This window comes from Pinus tabuliformis, chromosome 4_2 (genome assembly GCF_031772625.1).
Source record: "Pinus tabuliformis cultivar Carrire ecotype Pingquan chromosome 4_2, CPIR1, whole genome shotgun sequence".
Classification (NCBI taxonomy): Eukaryota; Viridiplantae; Streptophyta; class Pinopsida; order Pinales; family Pinaceae; genus Pinus; species Pinus tabuliformis.
Genome location: NC_142304.1, coordinates 329100260 through 329127797, shown reverse-complemented (window position 1 = coordinate 329127797; position 27538 = coordinate 329100260). Strand labels below are relative to the sequence as shown.

The 27538-nt window shown below is 38.8% G+C and overlaps 1 protein-coding gene across 1 annotated transcript in view; it reads right to left on the bottom strand.

Moving 5' to 3' along the window:
- Positions 1 to 27538, bottom strand: part of LOC149169283 (uncharacterized) — a 324296-nt gene that overhangs the window by 219701 nt on the left and 77057 nt on the right. The window contains exon 5 of the mRNA XM_089428626.1: positions 10498 to 10583. Within this exon, the coding sequence (XP_089284752.1) occupies positions 10498 to 10583 (86 nt within the window). The remainder of the gene's footprint in view (positions 1 to 10497; positions 10584 to 27538) is intronic.

Sequence of the window (27538 nt, the reverse complement as noted above, 5' to 3'; positions counted from 1 at the left end):
AAGATCACTAAGAAAGGAGTCTCATAACAAGCGAAGAGAGGGAAACAAAGAGAGAAGTTTTTGTTGATGTTTATGGGTCTGTTTTAGGTTTAATACCTCCACATGTGAGAAGGAAGGAAGAAGAATTGTCTACTGCAAAAAAGGTTGAAGGTCTTCTTGTTGTCCAAGAAGTTGAGTCAAGGAAAAAGATAAGTCAAGAATGCAGCCAAATTGATGTAGAAGAAGTATCCATCCTATGCGAAGGGATCAAGGGTATGAAGATGATAGAAATACTTCCCATGTGTTGCAATTAGTGTTTCTAAGGAAACTGAGAATTGCAGGTCTGAAACAAGAGGCCGAAAATCTGATGTATAGCCGAGTTCCAAAAGAAAGCCAGCAATTTGACTAGTATTGACTTGGTCAAGAAAAAGAAGCTGGAAAGAAGAGTTTGTGACTCGGTCTTGGAAAGGGTGTGTCAAGGGTCTTGGTCTTGGTCTTGGTATTCGTCAATTGAAGTCTCTATAAGAAGAAGAATTCGTTTGGGTTTTCCTCTCAAGTGGGAGAATTTTTGGCCCTAGTTGATCGACTACATTATGTGTCTCTTGTCTCTTTATTGTTTATGCATTGGTAATTGTTTGATGAAGAAGAACACAATAATAATCTAAGTAAAGAGAAGATCCTAATCTAAAGAAGTAAAAAGCATTCACAAGCAGCAATCTCTAGAAGAGAAATCTCCTAATCGTTATGCCCTAGATTTCTCAACATGGGATCAGAGCTAAGGTGACAAATCAAGGAAAGGGCATCTCATCAAGGGACACACGAGCACTCAAGAATCAAATCTCGAAGCATATCAAAGTGATGTCAAGATCTACAAAGAAGTGTCAAAACCCTAGATCAAAGAAGAAGTCTTGGGATCCTCAAAAGACCACAAAGACCCTACTCAAGTTGAAGGGACCTACTAATCGAAAGTTTCTTGAAGGCTATTCATCATAGAGAAGCAAGATCAAGGACGTTGTCATCATCTTCAAAAGATTCTAAGGCAATCTCCCTCTCGTTGAAGCAAGGTCCTTACCATTGAAGAAGATCATCCAAGAAGCATCAAAATATCATCAAGAATTCATCATTGATAATCATCAACAAGCATCATTCTTGAAGAGAATTATCTTCAATGAGTAGTTTTCTATTAACTATATCATCATCAAATTCAAGGAGAAAACAAGTGGAAGAAGCATCTTCACAAGTAACTATATTTATCTCTGAATCTGTCAAAATGTCTTTTTGCAAGGAAAGCAAAAAATTGGTTGAGGCTTCAAATATCTTGCATGGAAGAAGAGGACAGATCTGAATCTCATTAAAAATGAGGTGATGGATCATGTCAAAGGCTCTATCACCAAACAATCGAAAGAAGATGCTCAAGCACTTGCAAAGTTTATGAAAGGGGAAGTGAGGGCTCAAAGGATTCTCATAGAATCCATCAAGGATCCCCTCATTCCATATGTATCTAAACTCAACACCTCAAAAGAAATATATGACAAATTAGTAGAGTTGTTTTATGTAAGCACTGCAGGAGAAGTTATCTCTCTAAGGCAAAAACTCTACAAGCTAAGGATATCAAAAGAAGAAGGAATAGCCTTATACTTTATGAGGATATCTAAAATAAGGGATCAACTTCAAGATCTAAGGGTAATAATGTCTGACAAAGAGATGACCACAGTAGTACTAAATGCACTACCAGAGGAATGGGATAACTTTACTTCAAGCATTTATGGGAAGAAAGAAGCCACTCCATTCCAGGATCTATGGTCTCTATGCAAGATTGAAGAAACCATACTAAAAGCAAAGTTTGATGTGGGATCAAGTGAACAAAATCAAGCATATGCCACAATGATAAAGCGAAAGGGAAATTTTGGAAAGTTTTGTCCCCGGAAAAGGAAGAAGAACATGGCTAAGATTTAATGCTATGGATGTCAAGAATATGGGCATTACAAGAGAGATTGTCCGAAGCTAAAGAAGGATAATAACAAAAGGGAAAGAGAAGAAGCCCATATCACCGAAGAAGTGGAGGAAGTTGAAAAGAAGAATTCCAAGAAAGAGGAAGTAAAAGATCTCTACTATGACTGAGATAGTCTTCCTCACCTAGTTCTTTTCAAGTTCCTGGTTTTAAGTTCTTTTGTTGTAAGATGTGGCTATCATGAGTCACTAAAAAAAATGATCGGATGCATCATGGCATCATAGAAGCATTGAAAGCAAGAGCTCATGACATCATCATAGAGAAGCATGAAAGATGGCTGAAATAGAAGTCTATGGCAGTCACCCATGGAAGGGTATAGCTCTTGGTAGCCTGATTAAAAGCATAAGTTGAACTTTTAGAAAAAAAAAAAAGGAAAAATTCATCTAGTACAAAGTTCATCATTCATTGTCAAAAGGAAATATTTGCAAGATGAGGATACATAAGATGCTCTATTGGAATCTTCATCGAAAGGTTCACAAATAAGAAGGAAGCAAGTGTTTCATCAACTTGTGGGAATTCATGTGATGATGGTATGATATCAAAAGAAGTAAAGTAGATCAAGCAATTGAAGATCTTTCAATCAAGGAAGTTGCTGAAGGAAGTCTAGATGACCTAAAGGATAATGAGGTATGTATGCTTGATAAACTAGAGTCATGTCATATGGTTGAAGGTAACATGAAAAAATGCTCTATCTCAAGAGCATGATCAAAAGAAAAGATCTCCTCTTTTGAAAAGATGCTCGAAGACATGGGTCACACATTGTCTAGATGAAATCAACATAATATGTCCTCATATGAAATATGAGGTGGTTGACAAAATTGGAGGAACTCTGATTGTTCCTGGGAAGGAAATGTGTGAAGAAAGAAAGGAAGAGATCATGAAATATGCAACTATGAAGAAGGCAATCAACATCTTAGGGCTGAAAAATTTGACTAGGATATCTCCATGAAAGATATGAAAACTCTGATGAAGTCTTAAAAGGAAAGAGACCCTTGACAGAATATATCTTTTGGACATGTGTCAATATGTATGCAGGATGTTGATGCAAACTAGAAGATGTCATGATGTAACACCATCACAAAGGTAATTTTGATTTAGTGTTCATTTCTTATTTTTGAACAAATATCTGGTTGGGCTTATGCAGGGTTGCCAAGGGAAGAGTTGTGGATGTCTTCCAACATTGATGACCATGTAGCAGGATGAAAGATCCTTCTGGTAACATGGCATGAAGAAGGCAACATGGCATCAACGAAGGCCAAATATGGACTAGTGGATCACTTTCAAAGACTCATGGATGAAAGTGATTGGTTTGTGCCCTACGAAGAAGTCCCAAAAGACGTAAACTCTATGACAAAGAAGAAGTTCATGACATCAAAGGAAAGAGTTCTACAAGCAGTTGGTTGTCCCATGATCTCCACCTAAAGAGCTACTAGAAGCAAGTCCCTAGTCAAGAGGGAGCTTGGGTACATTCCTGTTTATAGGAATGGGTACATTCCTTCAGTGGAATGGGTATGTCCTCCCTAGGTTGAGAGGGAGAGATAGGCACATCATTCTTGTCTTCACTTGGGAAGACACAATGGAAGATTGGATAAGCATTTGGCATCTGATAATCTTTGAGGATGAGTTAGGGCATCCAAGATAAGAGTAGTCGTAGAGGACCAATATTCTTTGAGGACTGGGAATCCAAGATAAGAATACTCCTGGTGGAACATACTCTGAGAACCCGAGTAGGGTATGTTCCGAGAGAGACAATGATGAGGGTGTTTATACATCATTGGTCTCGCCAACATTGAGCTCCGAGCTTGTGGTGAGATAGAGCGGTTAGCCAAGGCCTTGCTATATGACAACGTTGGATGATATGATGCTATACAAATGGGTTACCAATCCAACTCTTCTTATGAGAATTCTTCAGATTGAGAATGTCCAGGTACCTTGTATGGATTATGAATACCACCCTAGTTAAAAGGGAGTGTTCAAAAGTGTAACTAGGTTCGGTCTTCATAAATGACATGTGTAATTATGATTTTATGTAATTGATGAAAAGAAGAAAATAAGATTATTTGTAAGAATTGACTCATGGGTTTCATGATCAAGGAATTTTATTTTAGTTTAAGGCTCCCATTGTGAACCCTTAGGGTTGGTCATCAAGGCATAAAGTCATTGTCATGTATTAAAGACATGTTACGCATTGTAAAAGGTTATTTTGATTACCCTCCAAGACCATGTCACAATTTCATCTTCATGTCGGCCTAAGGATGATTCCAGAATGACAAGTCGACTTACCTATATCACAAGCCCCCTTATTTTCATTGACGAAATACTATATATATGACAGCTCAACCTCCGTCTGAAGACAAGCAATTCGGTCAAGTAAGTCGACTTACCTATATCACAAGCCCGCTTATTTTCATTGAAGAAATACTATATATATGACAACTCAGCCTCCATTTGAAGACAAGCAATTTGGTCAAGTAAGTCTACAATAAGAAGTGTGAAGATCACTAAGAAAGGAGTCTTGTAACTAGCGAAGAGAAGGAAACAAAGAGAGCAGTTTTTGTTGGTTTTTATGGGTCTGTTTTAGGGCTAATACCTCCACATGTGCGAAGGAAGGAAGAAGAATTCTCTACTGCAAAAAATGCTAAAGGTCTTGTTGTTGTCCAAGAAGTCAAGTCAAGGAAGAAGATAAGTCAGGAATGTAGCCAAATTGATGTAGAAGAAGTCTCCATCCTAAGTGAAGGGATCATGGGTACGAAGTTGATAGAAATACTTCCCACGTGTTGCAATTAGAGTTTTTGAGGAAACCAAGAATTGCAGGTCTGAAACAAGAGGCCGAAAATCTTAAGTATAGTTGAGTTCCATAAGAAAGCAAGCAATTTGACTAGTGTTGACTTGATCAAGAAGAAGAAGGTGGAAAGAAGCGTTTGTGACTTGGTCTTGGAAAGGGTGTGTCAAGGGTCTTGATCTTGGTATTCGTCAATCGACGGGAGAGGTTTTGGCCCTGGTTGATCGCCTAAATTTCATCTCTTGTCTCTTTATTGTTTATGCATTGGTAAATGTTTGATGAAGAAGAACAAAATAATAATCTAAGCAAAGAAAAGATCCTAATTTAAAGAAGTAAAAAGGATTCACAAGGAGTTATCTCTAGAAGAGAAATATCCTAATTTCTATGCCCTGGATTTCTCAACACTTCTCACTCCAAGCACCTTTGCGGTGAATTTGGAACCCTTGGGACAAATATATCCCATATTGAAAACAAGGTCTTTGTGTACTTGCCCATGGCACACCCCTTGCAGACATCATGTTTATCTGTAGTGAAATCAGGTAGCCCAGTCATGGCCTCCCTAAGCACTCTGAGTGCTCCATGGTGTAAATGTGTCATCCTCCTATGCCACAGCTTCCCCAAGTCACAATTGATGTTGTAGCTACTCACCAACGCTTTGCTTGGCCCGAACTGAAATCTATATATCTTGTTCCTTCACACTCCAAGCAACTTTGCGGTGAAGCTGGAACCCTTGGGCCAAATATATATGCTTTTCCATATCGCTAAATCACCACATAACCCTTGTCCTCCAAGGATGAAACAGAAATCAAATTCTTCGTCAAGACTGGAACGTACAGCACATCCTTCACTCATAGAGGCTTCCCAAACTCTGAAAATTAATAGTTTCACTGCCTATTGGCTTGTACTTAGCATTGTCACCAACCTCAATGTGGAGGCTCAAATTTTTCCCCTTTAAATTGGTAAAGTAGTTCCACACTCTAGTCATGTGACATGAAGTGCCACTGTCAACATACCACCATTGGTGGCCATTGAACTAGAGAGATAAGCGATAAGTACTCATCCTCAAATCTGGTTGCAAACTCATCCATCATATTGTAGCAACTACCTACATCTTTTGTTTGCCTTTTTTCTTGTTAGGGCACTGGCTGGCAAAATGCCCTAGCTGGTGACAAGCAAAGCATTTCACTTTGCTAGCATCAAATTTCTTTTTATTGCACTGCGAGGTATCTCCTTTAGTGGATCCTTTCTTGGCCTTTCCCTTGCCCTTAGAGGTTACGATCAGGTTCTCTTCCCTCTCACCGTTCTTCTTTTCACCTCCATGTTGTGACCCTTCTCTTATTTGCTCCTGTGTGAAATCATCCCACAAACTTTCCCAAGTGGGAAGATCCTCTTGTCCCACAATGCATTTTGCAAATATACCCCACTGCTTTATAAAGCCATCCAAGGCTATACAAACCAGTTCAAAATTAGAGGTTGTCTCCACTACAACCGCCATCTCATCTCACACTTGGGTGAGCATGGTAAAGTAGGAAGCCACATTTTCTTGCTTGGTCATCTTGGTGTCGTAGAGCTTGTCCCTTAACACCATCTTTCGATTATGGTTGTCACTCTAGGACAGTTTTGCGAGTGCATCCCACATCTTTTTAGCAATCCTTTTCTAAAACACGTGGGGAATCAGGTGACCAGTCACCCCATAAAGGATGATCCTCTATGTCCTTGATTCTTTCGCCTCATGGAGATCTAGGGCAACAGGCTCTGACGTTCACACAACCACAATGGAGTTAGCAAAGCTCCACAACTTCTTTTTCTTAAGAAAAGTTGTGATTCAGACTTTTCACTAAAGACAGTTTTAGACTCCTAACTTGTCCTCATACCTAACATTGGTTGCCATGGTAAATCAAACCCTTGAATAATTGTTTGCTGAAAACCACAGAAATACCATGAACCCCTCTAAACTTGAACCAATGCAACGCTTGAATTTCTTTCAAAGGCCTCGCTTTGATACCATGTTAATTTCTCTAAGCACAGCCAAATGATTAATGTGCTAGTAAATTTTTTATATCCGGAAAATTATACTGAAAACTTGAAAAAAAAAATAGATCTGAAATCTACGCACAATTAACATATCTAAGCTTCTAAGAAATTATGCACAACGGAAAAAAGAAATCTAAGCACATAAACTTGTAGACAACTTTTACCTTGTGGGTTTGGATCTCTTCTTTTAGTGTTTTACCCATATACAAGCATTGTGCTTCCCTTCTAGGACTTGTGCTTGCACTCCCACATTGTATTCATATTGGTTGTACTATTTAGTCCCATTCACCTATAATTGTGGTCATCCATCGAACATCAACATAATTATTTTATCTATCTTATCTTATGCAGGGTTCCTTGGGTGTCTCTAAAGATTTTCACTCTCTTCACATTAGCAACATTTCTTTCCTAGGGTTTTTCCCCTCTCTTTAAAATTTAACGTTGTCTTCCTATTCATTATTTGCAATAATATTTACGTAGAGTTGCATTTTGGCCAATGCTTGTGTTTCCCGTAATACATAAATAATAAAATACAGAATTTTGTAAGAGTAGGCAATATTTCCTTCATTGGTCTGTATAAGGGCTCCTTGAATACCTCACAAAGGTTTTTTCTTTGTTGAACCTAATGACCTCAAAATAACTAATTCTATTTGCACAAATCTAATGCCAAAGAACTCTAGATAAATGGCTTTCATATAGAGATTTGTGTGTTCCTTTGTTGTATTACTAGGTGTGGCTAAGGCTAACCTAGTCAACTTTGATATGTAGGCTCAATAATACTCATACAGTGTGTGCCCTTACTTTTGTAGACCTGTTACACCCTAACATCTAGGGGTAACTAGAGGAGATTATATTTCTCTTGTTATTCTTATGACATACATCAATTCTACAGATGAGATTTATGGTTCTCCACAAGCTACTGACCAATGATATTTTTGACATATTCCTCGGCTCACTCACATTGACGATTATGGTACTTGACACACATAAGGTATATTATTTCCTTGCTTGATATTGAGTTGTAATGCCTCATGTACTCATCATGACAGTGGTGATCATTAATCAGATTGGATAATGGATCATGGTGCTCTAAATTTGCGCCTTCTGCCTTGTTTCACCTTGGCAGTCATCATCATCTTCTAAATAAGTGTTGTCACTCTTGCGTTGAGCTGTACTACTGGGGCGGGGCTCTGAAAGGTGAAGTGTATCCATATCCCAATCCATAACAATTTCCATCTCTCCTAATTTCCATGGTCCTACTCATGTATGGTTGTTATATGTCACAAAAAGTTTCATGCTTCATAGTCCCATCAGAAGGAGCTATAAACTTGAGGTTGGTGAAGCTAATATTAAAAGAAAAAGGAAAGAGCAAGATGTAAAGGTCAAAATACAAAAGAAAAATGAAGGGATATAAAGGAAAAGTCAAAAGCCAAAGCAAAGCTTGACCAATGCCCCTCCCTATGAAGCCATTACACCAAGTCCTATGCAATGAAACATATACCTAAAAGGACTAAATGAAATTATCCCAAGTCCCATGCAATGAAATGCATATAAAAAGGGACTCACTGAAATGATAATAAAAAGGAATAGAGAAAAGGAAAGAAAAAGACAAGTAAAGGGGTAGTAACAAACAATGTCGAGGAATGGATAACTCAATGCATAAGTGCTCCCTGGACAAAGGCATTCATGTGAATAAATATCTTAAACAACCTCACATGACTATGCAATACAATTCATGAAGTTATCTCCCTAAAACCATACCATCTATCATTGCACCTATTCATTGATGGGCTTTCTCAATAATTACTTTTCTTGGGTACTAGTGTTGAACAATGTAACTAGTGTTAGTCTTCATAATTGTATTTGAGTCATAATGTAATGTATTTATCAAAAGAAAGAGAAAGAAATTTTATTATTAAAGAAATTGACTCATTAATGCATGGGTTTCATGCTTATGTCAATTGTTTATAGGTCAAAGCCTCCATTGCAGGCTTCTATGGTTTATGTCAAGTGTTCTTGTCCATGTCATAATGTAAAGAACCCTTCTTGGGATTTATTTGTCAAGAAAGAAATTTATTTTCATGTAAATTAGGTCTTCTAGGCTTCGTCCACCAAGTTGGCCTCAAACCAGACAAGTCGACCTAAATTGAGGGGCAGAAACTACTATATAAAGGCAGCAACTCAACCTCATTTAAAGCACTCACTCACCAAGTGCAATATGCAACCACTGGGGCAGTAAAAAAGTGTGAATTTCAAGAAAAGAAGAGAAAAGGGCTAGCGAAGAAGAAGGAGGTCTCTCTCAAGGTCTAGCAGTCAAAATTTCTCTCCTAGTTCACATGTGAGAAGTTCTGAAGTGCTGCAGGGGGCCGAAATTCTGCAGTAGTTGGGAAGCCGAAATTCTGAAGCAGTTCCAGTAGCTGGGGCCAAAATTTTATGGGTTGATGCTAGGTTGTATCTGTTGAACAAGAAGAGACAATTGAAGGTTGTTGTATATTATTGAAAGGCTGACCTGGTGGAGGAGGAAGGTTTGTTGGTCTAGGGTCTTGGTCTATCTCATTTGAATTACTGAAAAAAGAGTTCTTGACTGGGTTTTCCCCTATATTGGGGTTTTAGCCCTAGCTGAGTGCCTACATCTGGTGTCCTTGATCTTCGTGTCTTGTTTTGGGTAATTGCTTGATGAACTAAGATAAAAGAAGAGCATAAGAAAGATAATAGGAACTCAAAGATATCACAAGCAATTATCAACTAGCAAAAATCTTTCTGCCTTTCTGATTTTCTAACAACTAGCACATGTAAGAGGGGCTAATGACAACCCTTCCATGGTAGGGGCACATGTAAGGCGGGCATCGGGGGTGGAGCAGTAGTTAATATCCACACAAACAAGATCGTTTAGACCTATTATCTAAGAATTGCTAATTTTACCAAGTTTTCAACAAGCTAATTTTATTGACTTCTATTGAGGTTATAAGTTTTAGAATCTTTGCTTTTAAATTTTTTATATTTTATATTAGTTAAACCTTTTTAAATTCTGTCATCCCCATCCATCTGTCACATGGAAATTTAGGGGTACCTTCTAGCTATGTTCCCATGTCACCCCATCCCCATCCCAAAAACTCTCTGCAACATAAATAATTAATAATCAAATAAGGAACATGTATAATTAGGAATTGGCATAAGGAAGAAATGTCACTTATACGAGGAATGGATGACCCAACTGGGGAGTTCATCTTATTATAGAAGCAAATGGTATATATTAGGTTGCTGATCTACAATTTACATCAGAATCATTTGAGTATCATCTTATAAAGGGCATAGAGAAAAACCTAAAGGCTGTCATTTCAAGATTGCACAGTGGATTCGTAAAATGCTATCTTGTTTTTGTAGTTATGGCAACATCAACATATTTATTCTGGCATAAGGTGCTCTGTCATCTTTATTTTGATACAAATAAATATAACCATAATAGCTCAACAATACTTCTCCAGCTTTCAAGCATAAGGTGCTCTGTCTTCTTTCTTTTGATATAAATAATTATAACTAAAATAGCTCAACAATACCTCTCCAACATACAACAGTGCTAAGAATCCCTAAATTACAAGAACATTGCTCAATATCAATATTCTTCAAATCATGTAAGATTGTGGTCATACCAAAATGCCTTATACAAAAGCCACAAGAAAGACCAGCATACCTCTCCTCCAATAAAGTATCAATCAATGAATAAAATCCTCGCCTGAAGTCAGTTGCAAGGACATGCCTTGTTGCTACAAGTAACTCCTGCATACCACTCTTAACATATTTAGATAAGATCAAGAGAAAAGATATGCATTCCCCTCATTGTTTTAAACGAAGAAACAAAAAGCATAAGAGCCAGTGCAAATTTCACGATAATGCAACATTTCAGCATATTCAATCCTATAAAGTTTTGTCCAAGATATATTGGCTAAACTTGAATTTGTGGACATTAAATGTCATTTATTGGTTGATATTGACGTAGTAGAATTTAAATGTCGTTGATGTAGTGCCCAAATGATGTTATTATTGTAGTGTTTCAAAGGTGGCCTTGGCAGTCCCTAATTAGTGGTTAGAAGGTGGCCTTGGCAGTCCTTAATTAGTGGTTAGAAGGTGGCCTAGTGGTACATAATTAATGTGTTACTTAGCCTAAAGCAACTCACCATTCAAAGGGGTCTTAACCCCCATCGTAACACACCATGAAATCATGGAAAGAAATCTATTGTTCAAAGTGGTTCTCTACCACGTGAGGATTACTATATAATACATCTCGTATCTATTTTTATGTGTGATGTGTTTATTGTAATTGGCCTTTTGTCACATAGTTTAATGTGACATCAGAGAGGGCTTTACTGCCCTGTGAATTCATGATATGCATGCAAAGGCTCTGAGCATTGTCAAGACTCAAGATACATGTAAAGCACTAATCTATGAGCATGATTCTTAACAGAAATGTTTTCCATGTGGACTGACTCCATACTGTTATGGGTTTATTTTTTATGGTGCACTGTAGATTGTGTTTCAGCTGTTCCAAACACAGGACCTTCCCACGACAATTTCTCTGAATTTTTTTTGGGTGGTTACCTTACTAATCTGTTGACCAAGATTGACACAATCCAAGTTGTAGCTACACTTGTGTAATTTTTGGTCTGTGACTCTGTCTATTTGCTGTTTTAGTGATTCTGTTACAGATCCACAGCCTGTATAACGTTTGTGGGACTGAGTTCTGCAGACTGTGTAGCATGTGGGACTGAACACATTTTCTTCTTCAGTAGTTGGGCATGTGAAGTCACCAGTGATGTTGATCTGCCATGAATAAAAAAGGTAGGAGAACTGTACTGATGTGTAAACCAAAGTTTTCTGTGTTGATAAAATGTATTGAAGAAGCAAGGTTTGATTTGCTGCGGCGCTGCCCTCCACAGCATCTGTGGAATTTTACTTGCATCCTGGCCTCCAAAAGCAAAGAAATGCAGGATAGATGTCTGCCGCAATAGTAAATACTTCATGTTGATGGCTCGCATCCTTCCCCAGTTCTCTACCTCTACGAATTCTCTCTGTATAAGCTCACAGCATTTTTTCAACCAACCTTCCTATGTTTGTTAACGTAGCATAGAATTGCTATTACCAACCTTCCAATGTTAAAGTAAACATAGAATTGCAATTATTTGGGGAATTTATGCACTAATTCCAAAAATTTCTATCAATTTGAATAGCTAGACCATAGTACCCTGCCAGTCTCACTCCATCACCCTGTCTATAATCCAGACCAAAATCCACAGTCCCCTGCAAGTAACGAAGAATGTGTTTTGCAGCTACCCAATGCACTCTCTTGGGCTCACACATGAACTAACTCATAGTGTTAACTGCAAAACATATATCTAGTCGAGTGTTGACCAAATACATCAAACAACCAAATAACTGTCTGTATAGAGTAGGATCCACCAACTCGGAATCAGAGGCGTGAAGCTTCTTCCAGTTAGTGATCATAGGTGTAGACATGGTTTTGCAGTCCTCCATGTTAAATCTACTAAGAATTTCCGCAATGTACTTCCTTTGTCCCAAGAAGAACCCTCCTCTTGCCACACCTCCAATCCCAGAAAATAATGCATCAAGCCGATATCCTTCATCTCAAACACTAAAGCAAGATCTCTCTTGCAGCCCTCAATGAGTCTCTCTGCACCAGCGATGATCAAGTCATCAACATACAACACCAGAACGAGAGGCTCCTCACCCACCACAATGAAGTATAGGTTCGGATCAGCCTCATTCTTTGTGAAACCCAACCGCTACAAGTATGTATCAATCCTCGAGTACCAAGCTCTAGGAGCTTGCTTCATGCCATAGAGTGCCTGCCTCAGCACAAAAAATCAACAAACTCACCAAGGCTAGGGGTAGTAAGGAGTTCCCCTAGGATATATAAGCACCTGCCCTCTCCTGAACAACACATCATACCCTCTATCCTCAAGTGCTGAGACGTATATCAGGTTCTTCTTCATTCCAGGAACATATAAAACATCTGACAGTTTCAAGGGAGGTTTGGGTCCCCTATCAAATGTCAATGTCCCCACACAAACTGCTCTAACAATGTTGTCATCACCAAGTACTACCTCCATATCAGTATCACCCTCTGAAAGCTCAGAGAAGTAGTCTCTGACTGCTGTCATGTGGCGGGAAGTGCCACTGTCAACATACCAAATGCTAGAAGATGCTCTGCTAGTAGCAGGGAAGGCGCACTCCCTCTAAACCTATATGGTAGGTGATCTTGCACTAGTGGCCTCACAAGCTATGAAGCCAAACTCCCAATCAAATCTCTCTGAAAAGCTCTCTATCTCTGCAGAAGTTGCCATGGGTTTGTCTTTCCCTTTCTTGTTCTTCTTCTCTAGACACACAACAGCATAGTGTCCCAACTTTTGACAATTTTCCAACATTTGACTTTGGAATAGTCCTTCTCTTTGTTCTGTTGCTTGCCTTTACCTTTGCTTTTGCATCCACTGTTGGAAGCTTGCTTCTTTGCTCTGCCCTTCTTGCCTCTGGCTAACAATGCCACATTGTCATCCTCCTCCACTTGTTTGGCTGCCCCAAAATGGTTCTTTTTGATCTCATTCTGAATGCAATCATCCCACAACCTCTCCCAATTGGGAAGGTTTTCCCGTGCAACAATGCCATCCACAAAATTCTCCCAAGTCTTGGGAAGACCATTCAAAGCAATCCTCACCAACTCAGTGGGTGCAACGATTTCACCTACAGCTGCCAACTCATCTCTCACTGAAGTGATCTTTGTGAGGTATGTTGTAACATTGTTCGTCTTAGCCATTTTAATGGCCTTCCATTTCTCCTTTAGGACCATTTTTATGTTTTCATTTGAGCTCTGGTAAACACTGGTCAAGGCTGTCCACATCTCATGTGCATAAGCCTTTCCTCTCACATGAGGAATGACATGGTCTCTGATTCCTTCCAGAATCAATCTTTTTGCCTTAGCATTCTTTTTGTTAAACTCTGCCAACTGTACAGGGTCAGCAAGTACTACTACTGAGTTCTGTGTGGTTTTTTCCATAATGCCCCAGACTTCTGCTTCCTCAAAGATGCTCTGGATTCTCTCCTTCCATGCACTGTAGTTGTTCTGCCCATTCAACCTATCTTCAACTCTCAAACCTAAAGACATGTTTCACTATCCTACCAAACTGAAATTTTCAAATCTGAGGTAAAGGTTTCTATTTTCTGTGTAAAAATCAGCTTGCTGAAATTTTCACTTTGTTGTCCCAAACTGCACTTTTCAGCGAACCAAACTCTGATACCATGAAGAAAATTCAACCCCCACCCGGTTATCAGTTTTCCTTATCACTCCATGCATTTAGTTGTAAATCCAAGCATGATAAAAAGTTGTGAAATCTCTAAATTTGTGTTTTCAGAAAAATATTATCATTTCCAAATTTTAGAATTTTTATCGTGCTTGGATTTAAAACTGAATGAATGCAGTGATAAGGAAAATTGATATCCAGAGTGGGGATTGAAATTTCTTCATCTTCTTCTAGAGAACATCATATTCCAATGCTACCCTTAGGGCTTCTTCCTCTAGAGCAAAAGCCACTTCTAGAGCCATTACCTTTCCCTGTAAAAGGGGTTGAGGGAATCACTAGTTTAATTACCTAATTTCATTGTAGATGATTCATGGTGATAAGATACATTTATTATGTCTTTAATATTTTTTTGAAGCTTTGTATTCAAGAGTCATTACATCATTCAGTGTTGATGTGTAATGTATCACTTCTTGCAAATGGCTTCTTCATGTTCTTGCCTAGAGCATATCCCTTACAAGTCCCTTCATGTTTTTCCTTCAATTCGGGGATGCCATTGACCATTTGACTTAGAAATGGCAAAATATTATAATGAAGGTGTCCATACCTTCTATGCCATAGTTCAGAAGGACTCACATCGAAGTGAAGTATGGCTTGAGATGGAAGTGTAAAGAGTCTATATAATGTTCCCTTACAAATCCCAAAAACCCTAGCTTCATCAATACTAGAGCCTTTACCCCAAACCAAAACCTTGCCATCAACAAAAGCAACTCTATCACCCTTATACTCAAGACAAAAAATGGAAAGTAAGTTTTTCTTCAAACCTGGAACATATAAAATATTGTTGAGGTAAATGCTTCCACCGGACTCGAGCTCCAACGAAGTAGATCCAATGCCTTTTATTGGATAGCTTTTGTTGTCTCCAAGTTCGATTGAGTGAGAGGAGTTTCCTTTTGACAAGGTCTAAAGTTGACTGCATTCTCCCATCATATGTCTGGAGGCACCACTATTAATAACCCATACATTCTCATCCTTGAAAGTGTCGAATAAAGCAGAGAACAAACTTCCATCTATCACTTTCTTTGCTAGCTTGGAGATGATTCTCAATATGCAATCCTTGATGGATGTAGTGAGATTTCCAAGAAACTTAAAACCCTTCTCCATAACCCTTGTCATAGTGTCAATTGGCATGTGATCTTCAGTCTCCTTGAACCTTAGCTTTGATACCATGATGGAAAATCAGGAGACTTAGGGTTGATATAGATTTTCCTTAACTTGATAATTGCTTCTGATATGAGTTGGCCTTTTATTACTTTATTATATCTTGTTCATCAAACAATTACCAAAACAATGAACATCACAACAAGTGAAGTACACAAGATATAGTCTCCAAGCCAGGGTAAAACCCCTCTAAGGGGAAAACCCAGAAGAAAGAACAAGAAAAAAAAAAAGTTTCTCTTCTTATAGAATTTGCTTTACAAAGAGACTTCCAAGACCCAAACACCAAAGCTCTCCCAAGCACCAAGTCAACCCCTTTGCAAAGTCTTCTTCAAGGCAGCTTCCAAACTTCGACCTACTACAACTTGGTCCCAGAATTTCGGCCCTGCAACTGCTTCTCAAAATTTTGGCCTTGCAACTTCGGCCTGCTGCAATTGTAGCTTCACAGAAACCCTAACTTCACACGTGTGGATAAAGAGAGAGAGAGAGAGAGAGATTTAGCCCAAGAAACTTCCATTCTTCCTTCCTTTCCTTGTCCTCCTTACTCTTCTTCTCCTTCGCTATTGCAAATCGAATTTGTCTTGGATGAGTGAGACAAATGAGGTCGAGCTCCTTGAATTTATAGCCAGCCTTCTTGAGGGGTCGAATAGCCACCCTTTAGGCCAACTTGTCCTCAACTTGGGGCCGACTTGGCCTTGGAGAAATACATGGCTTTTTCTTGCCAAAATAAATATTTTTCTTTATTACAATGAATCCAAATGGGACTTATAATACATGACATAATTTCTTCTTTATGTTAGAAGGACCTAGAAAGACCTAGAAACACAAAGAGCATGCTTTGACCTAGACTAAAGCATGAAACCCATGATTTACATAAAACTATAATTTTTCTTTGTTTTCTTTTTCTTTCTTTTTCTTTCTTTAAAGTTTATACAAGTTGTACAATGTTAGGATTACAAAATAGGTCATTATGAATACCAAACCTAGTTACAATTTCCAACATATAGTAGTCTAACCTTAGTATTGAAAACCAAGGTCATCTTTGGCCCTGCCAAGTTCTCTATCGATCTTTAGACCTTCAAAAACTAATCACCTTCAGCTCTAGCATTAGAATATCCTTTTAGGTGATTTCGAGAAGCCTACCCTGTGGTTTCAATCCCACTAAAGAGCACGAGGAAGGTTGTTGAGGTGGCAATGGCAGCCCTTCCTCATTGTTGCCATAAGGTTTGGCACCTTGCCCATTGAGGCTTTGCACCGAACCTATTAGATTTTGTAGCAACACTTAATATAATAGCATAAAAAAGGGGGCATTTAGAACACTCTCTCCTAGTAATAAACCAATACACCAAGTATGTCACCATAATAATGAGATACCATAAAATACAAAGGGTGTTCTAACATCAAACCGTAGTACATCAATAACCAACCACTAGAGACCTTGATATACTCTAAGGGTAAAAACCAATTAATTTGCAAGCAACTACTTTCCTCTAGACACTACAAAACCATTGTTGGCGGTGTTTGAACATTGCACAAGGGTAGTGTTGAGAAAAAGTATGTGCAACCATAACAATGGCCCTACATCTATAAAGTAATCCATTAATTCCATCCTATAACTTTATGTCACGTGAGATTAAAATCAATGTGAAACCTCATGCAATTTGAGTAGGGACATGTGTTAAATCACTTCACCAATTTGGCTATATGTTATGTCAAATCAACATGACAAAAAGTGCCAAAATTACCCAATCAAGAAGAAACATAAGCTCAAAATAAAATTTGCAAGTACACAATATTCAAACAATTGGATAATACACACACACACACGCACCCACCACAAAAACCCTAGTCATCTCACACAAGATCTAGAAAATAAAGTGTTCTCTTTTCCCCTCTAGGATTTATCATAAGCTTTGTTAGAATTTTGAGTAGCTCGAAAGGTTGGTTGGGCAATTGACCCAAAAGATGGGATTTTGGACCCAAAGTGTGGGTTTAGGACCAAAAGAAATATTATTTATTCTAATGATTGAGAAGTGAAAACCTTAATTCTAGAGGTTTCCTAAGTGACCCAAAGGAAAAGAATAAATAGAGATCTTGTGAAAATTCCTTGAAATGTAGCAACTGGAAATATTTTTCCTAACTAATAAATTAATTATGTCGCTTATTTTGTTTACAGAAAAATAATGAAATATCCACACTGCAATTTCTTCACCAAATTATATACTGCGAAAGCAAAATTAGAACTGAGAAATACTAGCACACACAAAAAAATTGACACTGTTACTTTTGGAAAAAAGTCCCCAGAAAAACTTAATGCAGGGAAATCGATGCTGCAGTTGAAGGTTTATTTTATTATGCAGCAGTGACAAAATTTTGAGTTCAACTAGATGCCCAACTCGCAATCCTCTACAAGACAAACTGGCCAAAAAATATTAGTGAGATAAACTGGCCACAAAACCCTAGTCTTCTCCCACAAGATCTACAAAATAACTCGCTCTCTTTTCCCCACTCGGATTTATCATAAGCCTTGTTAGAATTCTGAGTAGCTAAAAAGGTATTTCCGAGAAGGATACCCACCAAAAGTGGTTGGTTTGGCAATTGACCCAAAAGATGGGATTTTGGACCCAAAGTGTGGGTTTAGGACCAAAAAAAATAATTATTTATTCTAAGGGTCGAGAAGTGAAACCCTAATTCTAGAGGTTTCCTAAGTGACCTAAGGGAAAAGGATAAATAGATATCTTATGAAAATTCCTCGAAATGTAGCAACTACAAATATTTTTCCTAACTGATAAATTAATTATGCAGTTTATTTTGTTTACAGCAAAATAATGAAATATACACACTGCAATTTCTTCACCAAATTAAATATTGCGGAAGTAAAACTGGAACTGAGAAATACTAGCGTACACACAAAATTTGACACCGTTATTTTTGGACAAAAGTCCCCGAAAAAGCCCAATGCAGGAAAATCAATGCAATAATTGAGGGTTTATTTTATTATGCAGCAATGAGAAAATTTTGAGTGAAACTAGATGCCTAACTGGCAATCCTCTACAAGATAAACTAGCCAAAAAAATATTAGTGACATAAACTGGCCACAAAACCCTAGACTTCTCCCACAAGATCTACAAAATAAAGCGCTCACTTTTCCCCTCTAGGATTTATCATAAGCCTTGCTAGAATTTTGAGTAGCTCGAAAGGTATTTCCGAGAAGGATACCCACCAAAAGTGGTTGGTTGGGTAATTGACCCAAACAATGGGATTTTGGTACCAAAGTGTGGGTTTAGGACCAAAAGAAATAATTATTTATTCTAAGGATTGGCGAAAACATTAATTCTAGAGGTTTCCTAAGTGACCCAAGGGAATAGGATAAATAGAGATCTTGTGAAAATTCCTTGAAATGTAGCAACTGGAAATATTTTTCCTAACTGATAAATTAATTATGCAGTTTATTTTGTTTACAGCAAAATAACAAAATATTCACACTGCAAACTCTTCACCAAATTAAATATTGCGGAAGCAAAACTAGAACTGAAAAATACTAGCGCACAAAAAAATTGACACTGTTATTTTAGGACAACAGTCCCCGAAAAAACCCAATGCGGGAAAATCGGTGCAACAGCTGAGCACTTATTTTATTATGCAGCAGTGAAAAAATTTTGAGTGCAACTAGATGCCCAACTAGCAATCCTCTACAAGATAAACTGGCCTAAAAATATTAGTGAGACAAATTTTGTCTCACCCGGAACTGATCCAATGCTAAAACTGGCACAAACTAGGCTCCACGAAACCCCTGCGTCACCCCTGCGCAGGCCCTTGAACGCTCTGCCTAGAACTGCAACTGATCAAACCGTCTGCCCAACTCAACCTCTGAGAATGACTCTCTCGCCCTCTCCAGAAATTCTCCCAATCTCCAGCAACTTAATCAACCCCCTGTCTGGCCAAATCAAACTCTGCCTCTGAAGCTTTTCCACAGCCTCATTGAGGAAACTCATCCCTCCTGTCGTTGACTCTCCAGAACTGGAAAACTTCCTCCCGACTCATTTTCTTTGTCCCTCCCTGTCTCTACATCCCCTCTCCGGCTCGAATTCTTCCGACAGAATGTTGCTCTTCGGAAAATCGAATTGCCCTAAGAAACTTGCTCTCCAAGGGTGTTTCTCCTCAACCCCACCGACCTCCTCTTATAATCTCTAGTTGGGACTCCAACAGCCAAGAATAAAACTTAATCGATGGTTGAGATCATTTCCTAGTCGATTTGTGTGAGTTTCTACATGATTCACACATTTCTCAATTAATTTCTATTAATTAACCAATTTTCCTAGGCTAGACTTAGGAAATTTTTAATTATGGTCATTTAATTTAATTGAGCAATCTCTAGGTGGAATTTCTAGAGACGGTTTCTAGGTTTTGGAGAGCTCCTGTGTTTTAGCCTCTCCAAAGTTTCGAGACTAGAACACCTTTGATGCTACAAAAACTAACACTCCCTCTTAGCGAGGAAGGTGTTCTCTCTAACTCTAGTGCTGCACCTCTGCTACAACACCCTATCTTTGTAACATCCTCCATACATGTTGTTGATTTATGGCCACTGTGACGCCCTGCCACTACTCACCAACTACTGCACAACTCTGATGTTGCATCTGTGTTGTTGTTGACACTATTGTACAACTTGTATTGCTGCCAACTCTACGTCTGCACTGCAACTCCCTCTCAATCGTTGTTGTTTCTTCTGCAACTATAGCAACTGAGAAGCATCCAAAATACTGAATCAATTGTGCCTTTATGTTGCAATTGTATCCTGAGTCTTTGACTGCTACTAGCCTCTGCTCTATCCACTAGAAATTTTGCGTTGATGTTGGTTATGCATTGTGCCTCCTGCACTGCTATCAACACTACTCTGCGCTCCTTAGTATCTGACTGCAACTAGATTGTAACTGTCACTCTAGAACTAACAGCACTGACATTGATGCTCTTTCTACTGAATATTGCAAGCCCCTATAGCAAGGTAATGATCCAAGAGGAAACACCATTCGATGCTCACCTCAAAGGACCCTGCCCAAATATTTGTGCAACTCTAGGACTAAAGCTCGACATCGCCCCACCTGACTCCTAGAGGTATAGCTGAAAACATGGCAAATTCTTCCTCTAGCCTAGAGGAAAGTTTGTCAATCTCTGCAGATGTTGCGCCTGATCTTGCTTCTCCTTGTCCTTCTTCCTCTAAGGACACTGAGTAATGTAGTGGCCAAACTCGCCACACCTGAAGCACTTGATCTTTGACAAATCCTTCTTCTTTTTCTTTTCACCTTGGTAGCTTTCTCCCTGACTAGGACCTTTTGCTTTCCCTTTTGATGCAAGGGCCACATTATCTTCCTCCTTCACACCTTTCAATCCCTTACTGTTGTTGTCCCTGATAGAGGTCTTCACTAGTGCTCGCCTCATCTGCTCATGATGTAGGTTTGACCACATCCTATCCCACCTTGGTAATGTATCACGTCCAAGAATTCCTTAGACAAAGATTTCCCAATCCTCAGAGACATTGTTCAGGGCCAAACGCATAAGCTCTGTATCTTGAGGCACTTCCCCAATGACTGGAAGTTGATCTTGGATTTCCTGAATTCTAGTGAGAAAGGGATCAATGCCTTCACCCTTATGTATCCTGATGTTTCTCAACTTCTCCTTCAAGAAGATCTTTCGTTGCTTAGAAGGATTCGGATACACCACTACAAGAGCATCCCACATCTCCTTGGCAGTATTCTTACCAGATATATGTGAAACTATGTGGTCCCAAACTCCATCTAGGATCATTCGCTTCAACTTAGCCATCTCCTTGAATTCTTTCTGCTATAACCAGCATACGTAGGTTTTGCCACAATGTTTTCAACATAGACCTTTAGGCCATGCTCATGTAGCAAGAATAACATTTTGGCCTTCCATATGATGTAGTTGGAAGCTCCCTCCAACTTATCCTAATATCTAAGCCCCACTATGGCCATCTCTGCAAAAACTCGAAACTGGGATGGAAATCTCCCTCTTTCTCCTGCTCGGTTGTTGGCTTTGTTATTCGCACTCCCTTCGGGAGTGAGAAAATCCGCTAGTAGCTACTGCCAACTGCGATTGGAAATTTGGATTTATGAACTAGAAACCCTCTGAGAGAAATCTCCCTCTCTGTGTGCACTTCCTCTTCATTCTAGCACTAATTTTGCTACTACAAAACCCTCTGTGCCCAGACAAGAAAATCTATTCAACAAAAATATGAGCTACTAGTGCTCCCTCTGCCTAATGGAATCGCTTTTCTGGACAAGTCGCATTTTTGCAACCTTGCAACTGAAAATCAAACCCTTGTTCAGCAATTCACACTGCCTGGATAGGCACTGCGCAACCCCTGAAAATTTCGCCCTGTTGCTCCCTCTGAAACAACAAAATTTTCTCTCTTACGCCTCTTAACTTCATGTCTGTCAAATACGCTCTAATCCCATGTGAAAATTTCTTGAAATGCAGCAACTAGAAATATTTCTCCCAACTGATAAATTAATTATGCAGTTTATTTTGTTTATAGCAAAATAACAAAATATTCACACTGCAATCTCATCACCAAATTAAATATTGCAGAAGAAAAACTAGAACTGAGGAATACTGGCACACACAAAAATTGACACTATTATTTTTGGACAAAAGTCCCCGGAAAAACCCAATGCTGAAAACCAGTTAACCCGCTGAGGGTTTATTTTATTATGCAGCAGTGAAAAATTTATAAGTACAATTGGATCCCCAACTGGTAATCCTCTACAAGATAAACTAGTCAAAAAAAATTAGTGAGACAAATTTTGTCTCACCCAACACTGATCCAGCTCCAAAACTGGCACAAACTTGGCTCCACGAAAGCCCTACATCAGCCTTTGTGTCGCCCCTGCGCAGACCCTCGAACGCTTTCCCTGAAACTACATGATCAAGCCATCTGCCCAACTCAGCCTTTGAGAATGACTCATTGGCCCTCTCCAAAAATTCTCCCGATCTCCAGTAACTAAATCAATCCCCTATCTGGCCAAATCGATCTCTTCCAGCAGAATGTTGCTCTCTGGAAAATTGAATTACTTAAGGAAACTCGCTCTCCAAGTGTGTTTCTCCTCAACCCCATCAACCTCCTCTTATAATCTCTAGTTGGGACTCCAACGGCGAAGATTAAAACTTAATCGATGGCTGAGATCATTTCCTAGTCGATCTGTGTGAGTTTCTAGATGACTCACATCTTTCTCAATTAATTCCTATTAATTAATCATTTTTCCTAGGTTAGACATAAAGAATGTTTAATTATGGTCAATTAATTTTATTGAGCCATCTTTATGTGGAATTTCTAAAAACTATTTCTAGGTTTTGGAGAACTGTTGTGTTTTAGCCTCTCCACAAAGTTTCGAGACAAGAACACCTCTAATGCTACAAAAACTAACAAATCCAAGGTGAGGTCTCACGCATTGTGTGCAAGAGAGATGTGACCTCTCTTGTGCTAGGGCGGCCGAGGAGAGGATCGAGTTTTGTCCATGAAGAAAGCCGAGTATTTCTGTTGCAACATGATCAAGTTTCCTTTGTGCAATGACCGCAAGGGAAGGAGTTTTGGTGTTGAGCCTGAATGAACCTAGCTACAACCATGTGACACTCCTATCTGTAGTTGAGAAGAGGAGGCAGCCATAAATTATGGGGTTAGGAGCAGCCTACAAAGAGTCGGACCTGTAGCTGAAAGGGGCAAAAATGGCCTACCTCAAATGATAAAAAGACCTAATCCGAGGTTGTTAAGGAGGGGTCGAGACCTAGAGGACTTATATATGCACGTCGAGGCTTAGATCTGGAGGTGTCGAGGGCAAGACGAAGAGTTTGTGGTTAGGACAGGGGCCTAAGGATCTACTGCAAGAAGGCCGAGTATAGGAGGTCTGCTAAAGGCTAAACAAATGGCACGAGGAACATATCCAAGTAGTCGCAGGGTGGTTAAGGTCTAGTATGGCTAGACGCTAACAGAACAAAGGTGCAAGGATTTAAATCAAGTGGGCCAAGAGACAGTTTAGGAGAGCCAAGGGTCAAATCCGTTGTTAAAGAATGTAGTCGAGGTCTAGACTGAGATCAAGAACCCTGGTTAAGGCAAATCCCTAGCATCAAAAGGGCTGGAAGAACTGATATGGAAGTCATGGATCTAAAGAGGACAATGGAGAGTTTGAAGCTCAGTTAAAGGATGGTCGAATTGCCCACATTGGTTGGAGAGTATGCAAGGAGCCGACCCAGGGCAATTTGGTAACTAGTTGAAGGGGCAAAGGTCGAGGAAGTGTTGATCCCAGATCTGTATGCTAGCCACAGTATGGTCAGTGAGTGATCTTTGTATATCTAGAAGTCTGTTCAAAAATGAAATTGTGAACAAAGTGTATTTCGAGGGCTAATATGCAGTATGCTTAATGGACAAAGCCACTGTGAGTAGGTGATGTTCTAAAGGTTGAGTATGAAGTGTATTTGACAAGTCAAATACATTCTAAGCAACTGGTGGACAAAGGGGTATTTCTTTGTGGTCAAAGGGGGAAAAGGACCTGCCAAGTGTCTAGGAAAATGTGGACTAAAAGGGTTGAAGGAGAAGGATTTCTCCAACAAGTTATGTTTTGTTCTTATCTATTTTCGGGTAGTTTGTAAATCTGAAGAAGCAGATCGCAAGCCCTTGTTTGGTATACTTTCTATACTAGTTGTACTAGTGGTCGAGGGCCATGATCCCTAGTACGAGAGCTCCATGATTCTTTTATTTACAGATTAATAAAATAATCGAGCTCTGGGCACAAATGCCTATGTACTTAACTGATTTCATTGTTGAAGATTTTTGTTGTGAAAAGTAATTGTAAGTTGAGGGTTTCTAGTGTGTTTACATGTATGGTTAGCCATAGACCAAATCTAGGGCCTAAGGAAAACTCAACAAACCCAAGTCTTCTTTGCCTCCTTACAATGAATCCCTAACCCTAAACTTTCTTGATTTGCCTCCACGACCATAGACGCTAAGACAGAGTGCTAATATATATGAAGGAGGCCACAAGAAGACAAGTTCACCCTTGCATCACAACTCTAATACAAGAGTGTGATCTCAAAAGCAAGTACAAGTCCATGTGTGAAATGACTCTATTCCCTCTATCTATAAGTGAGGTGAGGTAGGCCTACAATACAAGGTGGACCTAATCCACTACAAGCTTATTAACTCTACACAAGATAGGCTTGATTGCTCCAACTCTAGGTGGCACATGTCAAGCTTTGAGGCATGTAGTTCCAAAAAGGAACGCTCCAAGGCTAAACATTACTTGAGCAAGGTCCAATATTGCTCCTCCAATGGCGGCCTCCAATGCTCGTAAGTCATGCATTCCACTAATTTCATCCCACCAACATAATCACTTCTTGAACCAAGCATCCTCGAGTCAAGTACAGGTCTCCATTCATGCAACCAAGTGTCTCCACGTCATCTAAGGGCTCAACGCCCTCTTGCCATATGCTCAATGCTCCGCCTCCAAGGCAAATCACCCTGTTAGGCAAGCAACCACCTTCCATGCATTAGCTAAATGAATGAGGCGTTAAACTCCATAGCTCTATAAATCTCTAACCAAAAAATGCCACCCAAGCATCAAGACATGGCATACCAATCAATGAGTACATCAACACTAATGTGTATGTTCATCACAGTACAACCAAGGGTCATCCACATACCATGCACCCCACATCATATGAAGCACTCGTAAGCATGGTGTAAAAGCTTTCATAGTAAATCCTGAAAGCTTTCCCCATTCCCACATCTGCTTGTCCCATAAACTTGGTAGGGCATTGCTTTATTTTGACCTTGAGCCTTCAATGTCTAGCTTAAAATTACTAATCTAGACTTATGGGAGGGTTGGTTAAGCATTTCTTATGACCAAGGTTCTAAACCCCTTGTCTAACCTTTGTCAATAAAAGTCATATTTGAAAACAAAATATTTACAATGGAAATTACCTTTGAAGGGTGCGCTCTATTTTCTTAATGGAGAATATTTTTTTGTGGTAAACTAGAAGGGACATTATTATCTACTTCATAGGGTTACTGAAGAAGGGAACAAATTTTCTGTGAGGGGCTTCAGATGTCATGTGCTCTACTCATACATCTTTTGCCCAATAATTTTCCCTTAATAAACTTTGGAATGAAGTTGCTTCACAACAAGATGGCATTGCTCAACTTCAAGAATAGTTGGCTAAAAAGGACAAGACCATAGAAAATTAAGACTCTAGTATAAGAAGAAAGAGATATTTGTGATAAAATATATCAATTTTATTATGGAGTTAAGCATTGTCATGGATATACTTGTGGTTGACCATTTCCTTTATGACTTGAATGGAGTTTTAGAGTAAAACACCTTTCGTAAAAATCTCATCAACGATCATGTTCTATTGGCTCCATTCCTTATTTGATTTTGGATGGTTAATGGGACATGTTTTGAAGAAGCCACCTTGGAAATTCAAGGGAGTCGTACAATAGGTATGATTAACACCATGTGCACATATTCATAAGTTAATGATACTTTGCATAGAGGTTATTAGCCTATGGGCTATTTTAAGTTGTGCATAATTAGCTCAATATTTTAATATTTTTCAATCTATCTCATGGAGTTAGTTAGGATGAGAACAGTATTATATTGTTTTCCTTGAGAATGAATATTTTATTGTAACCTCTTAGAGGAAATTGTGGATCCCAATAAACCACTTCTACTTTTAGCAAGAAGTTTGTTAACGAGTTTAGAGATGTAATACCTTGTTATATTTCTTTGGAAAGAGGAAATGGAGAATAAATCTATAAAAGTGTTTGTTATCTCCATTTGTAAGTGAAAGAACTTGTGAGTAGAAAGGATCCAAGCTTTTGGAAATAAAGTGTTCAATATTTTGTCTAGGCTTTGTATAGTGTATGTATAGTTTCATTTATGTGTGGCATTATGTTGGAGACAAACCACTGGGAGCTTTCTTTTGCAAATATGTGGATGCCAGATTCAAAAAACATGGCCATAGAGAATTACCACACTACATTGCAAAGGATTAAGGTTATATGTTTCTTCACTATTTTTCCAATTCATTTTGTGTTGCTTACCTTCGAGATGAAAACATTATGCATGTGATCTAATAAAATCAATGCATATATAGATAGTCTTTGGTAGAGACCACCCTAAGTTGTTGCCTTGATAAGTGGATCTAGATAGACTCTCCCTCAATCGACTTGTAGATCACCTTGGCTGCCTGTAGGCCCTTAATATTCACTAGCACAGCCCTCTAAAGTTGCATGCATGACATCGTAGCCAAAGCAAATAAACTTGTTGATCTTCTCTTTCATGAAGTCTTCTAAAAATTCTTATTCTCTCTCATGAAGTCTTTCCCAGAAAATTGCTTCTCATTCCCCATGGATACCTTCAATTGTGAATAAGACTTCCCTCACTCTTTCTTGGGAAATAGAAAAGAAAATTCCGGTAAACAAAAGAAATTGGGCAGGGTTACTGCAGAAATCTAGTTCTTACGGAGTCCTTTCACAGATCCACTTCCTAGGTTTTTTCTCAAGGAAGCCAAAAAGCGAAATTCTGTTTGATGTTGGATTTTTATGGGGTTGTAAGCATTATATATTTCTTAAAGAATTTTCTATGCCTTAATCATTTTACAAACCATAAGAGGAGAGACCTTAGATTGAATGCAACTAAGTATCGTTTCACCCAAGATGGTCTAGAATAGAGAAACTCGAATGGTTTAATCCTTAGATGTGTGAACAAGGAAGAATCAAAGAAGATTGTGGAGTACTTCCATTCAGGAGTTTTTGGAGGCCATTATGCTGCAAGGGCCACAACACACAAGATACTGAAAACGAGATATTGTTGGCCTCCATATATTTCTAATGCGTATCTTTTTGTTAGAACTTGTCAAACATGGAAAATTTTCACAAGAAAGCAACATCTAGTAGTATTACCTCAACTAGTAGTACTTGAACTACTTTTTCAGCAATGGGGTTTAGATTTTATTTGGGAATTTAAAGATAATTCTAGTAATGCTCACAATTGGATTTTGACATCTACATATTACTTTACCAAGTAGGGTAAGGCAATTCATACAAAGTTAATGACTAAAAAGAAATCGTAGACTTCTTACAAGAAATAACTATAACAAATTTTGGTGCCCAAGCTAAGATCACGACTTATAATG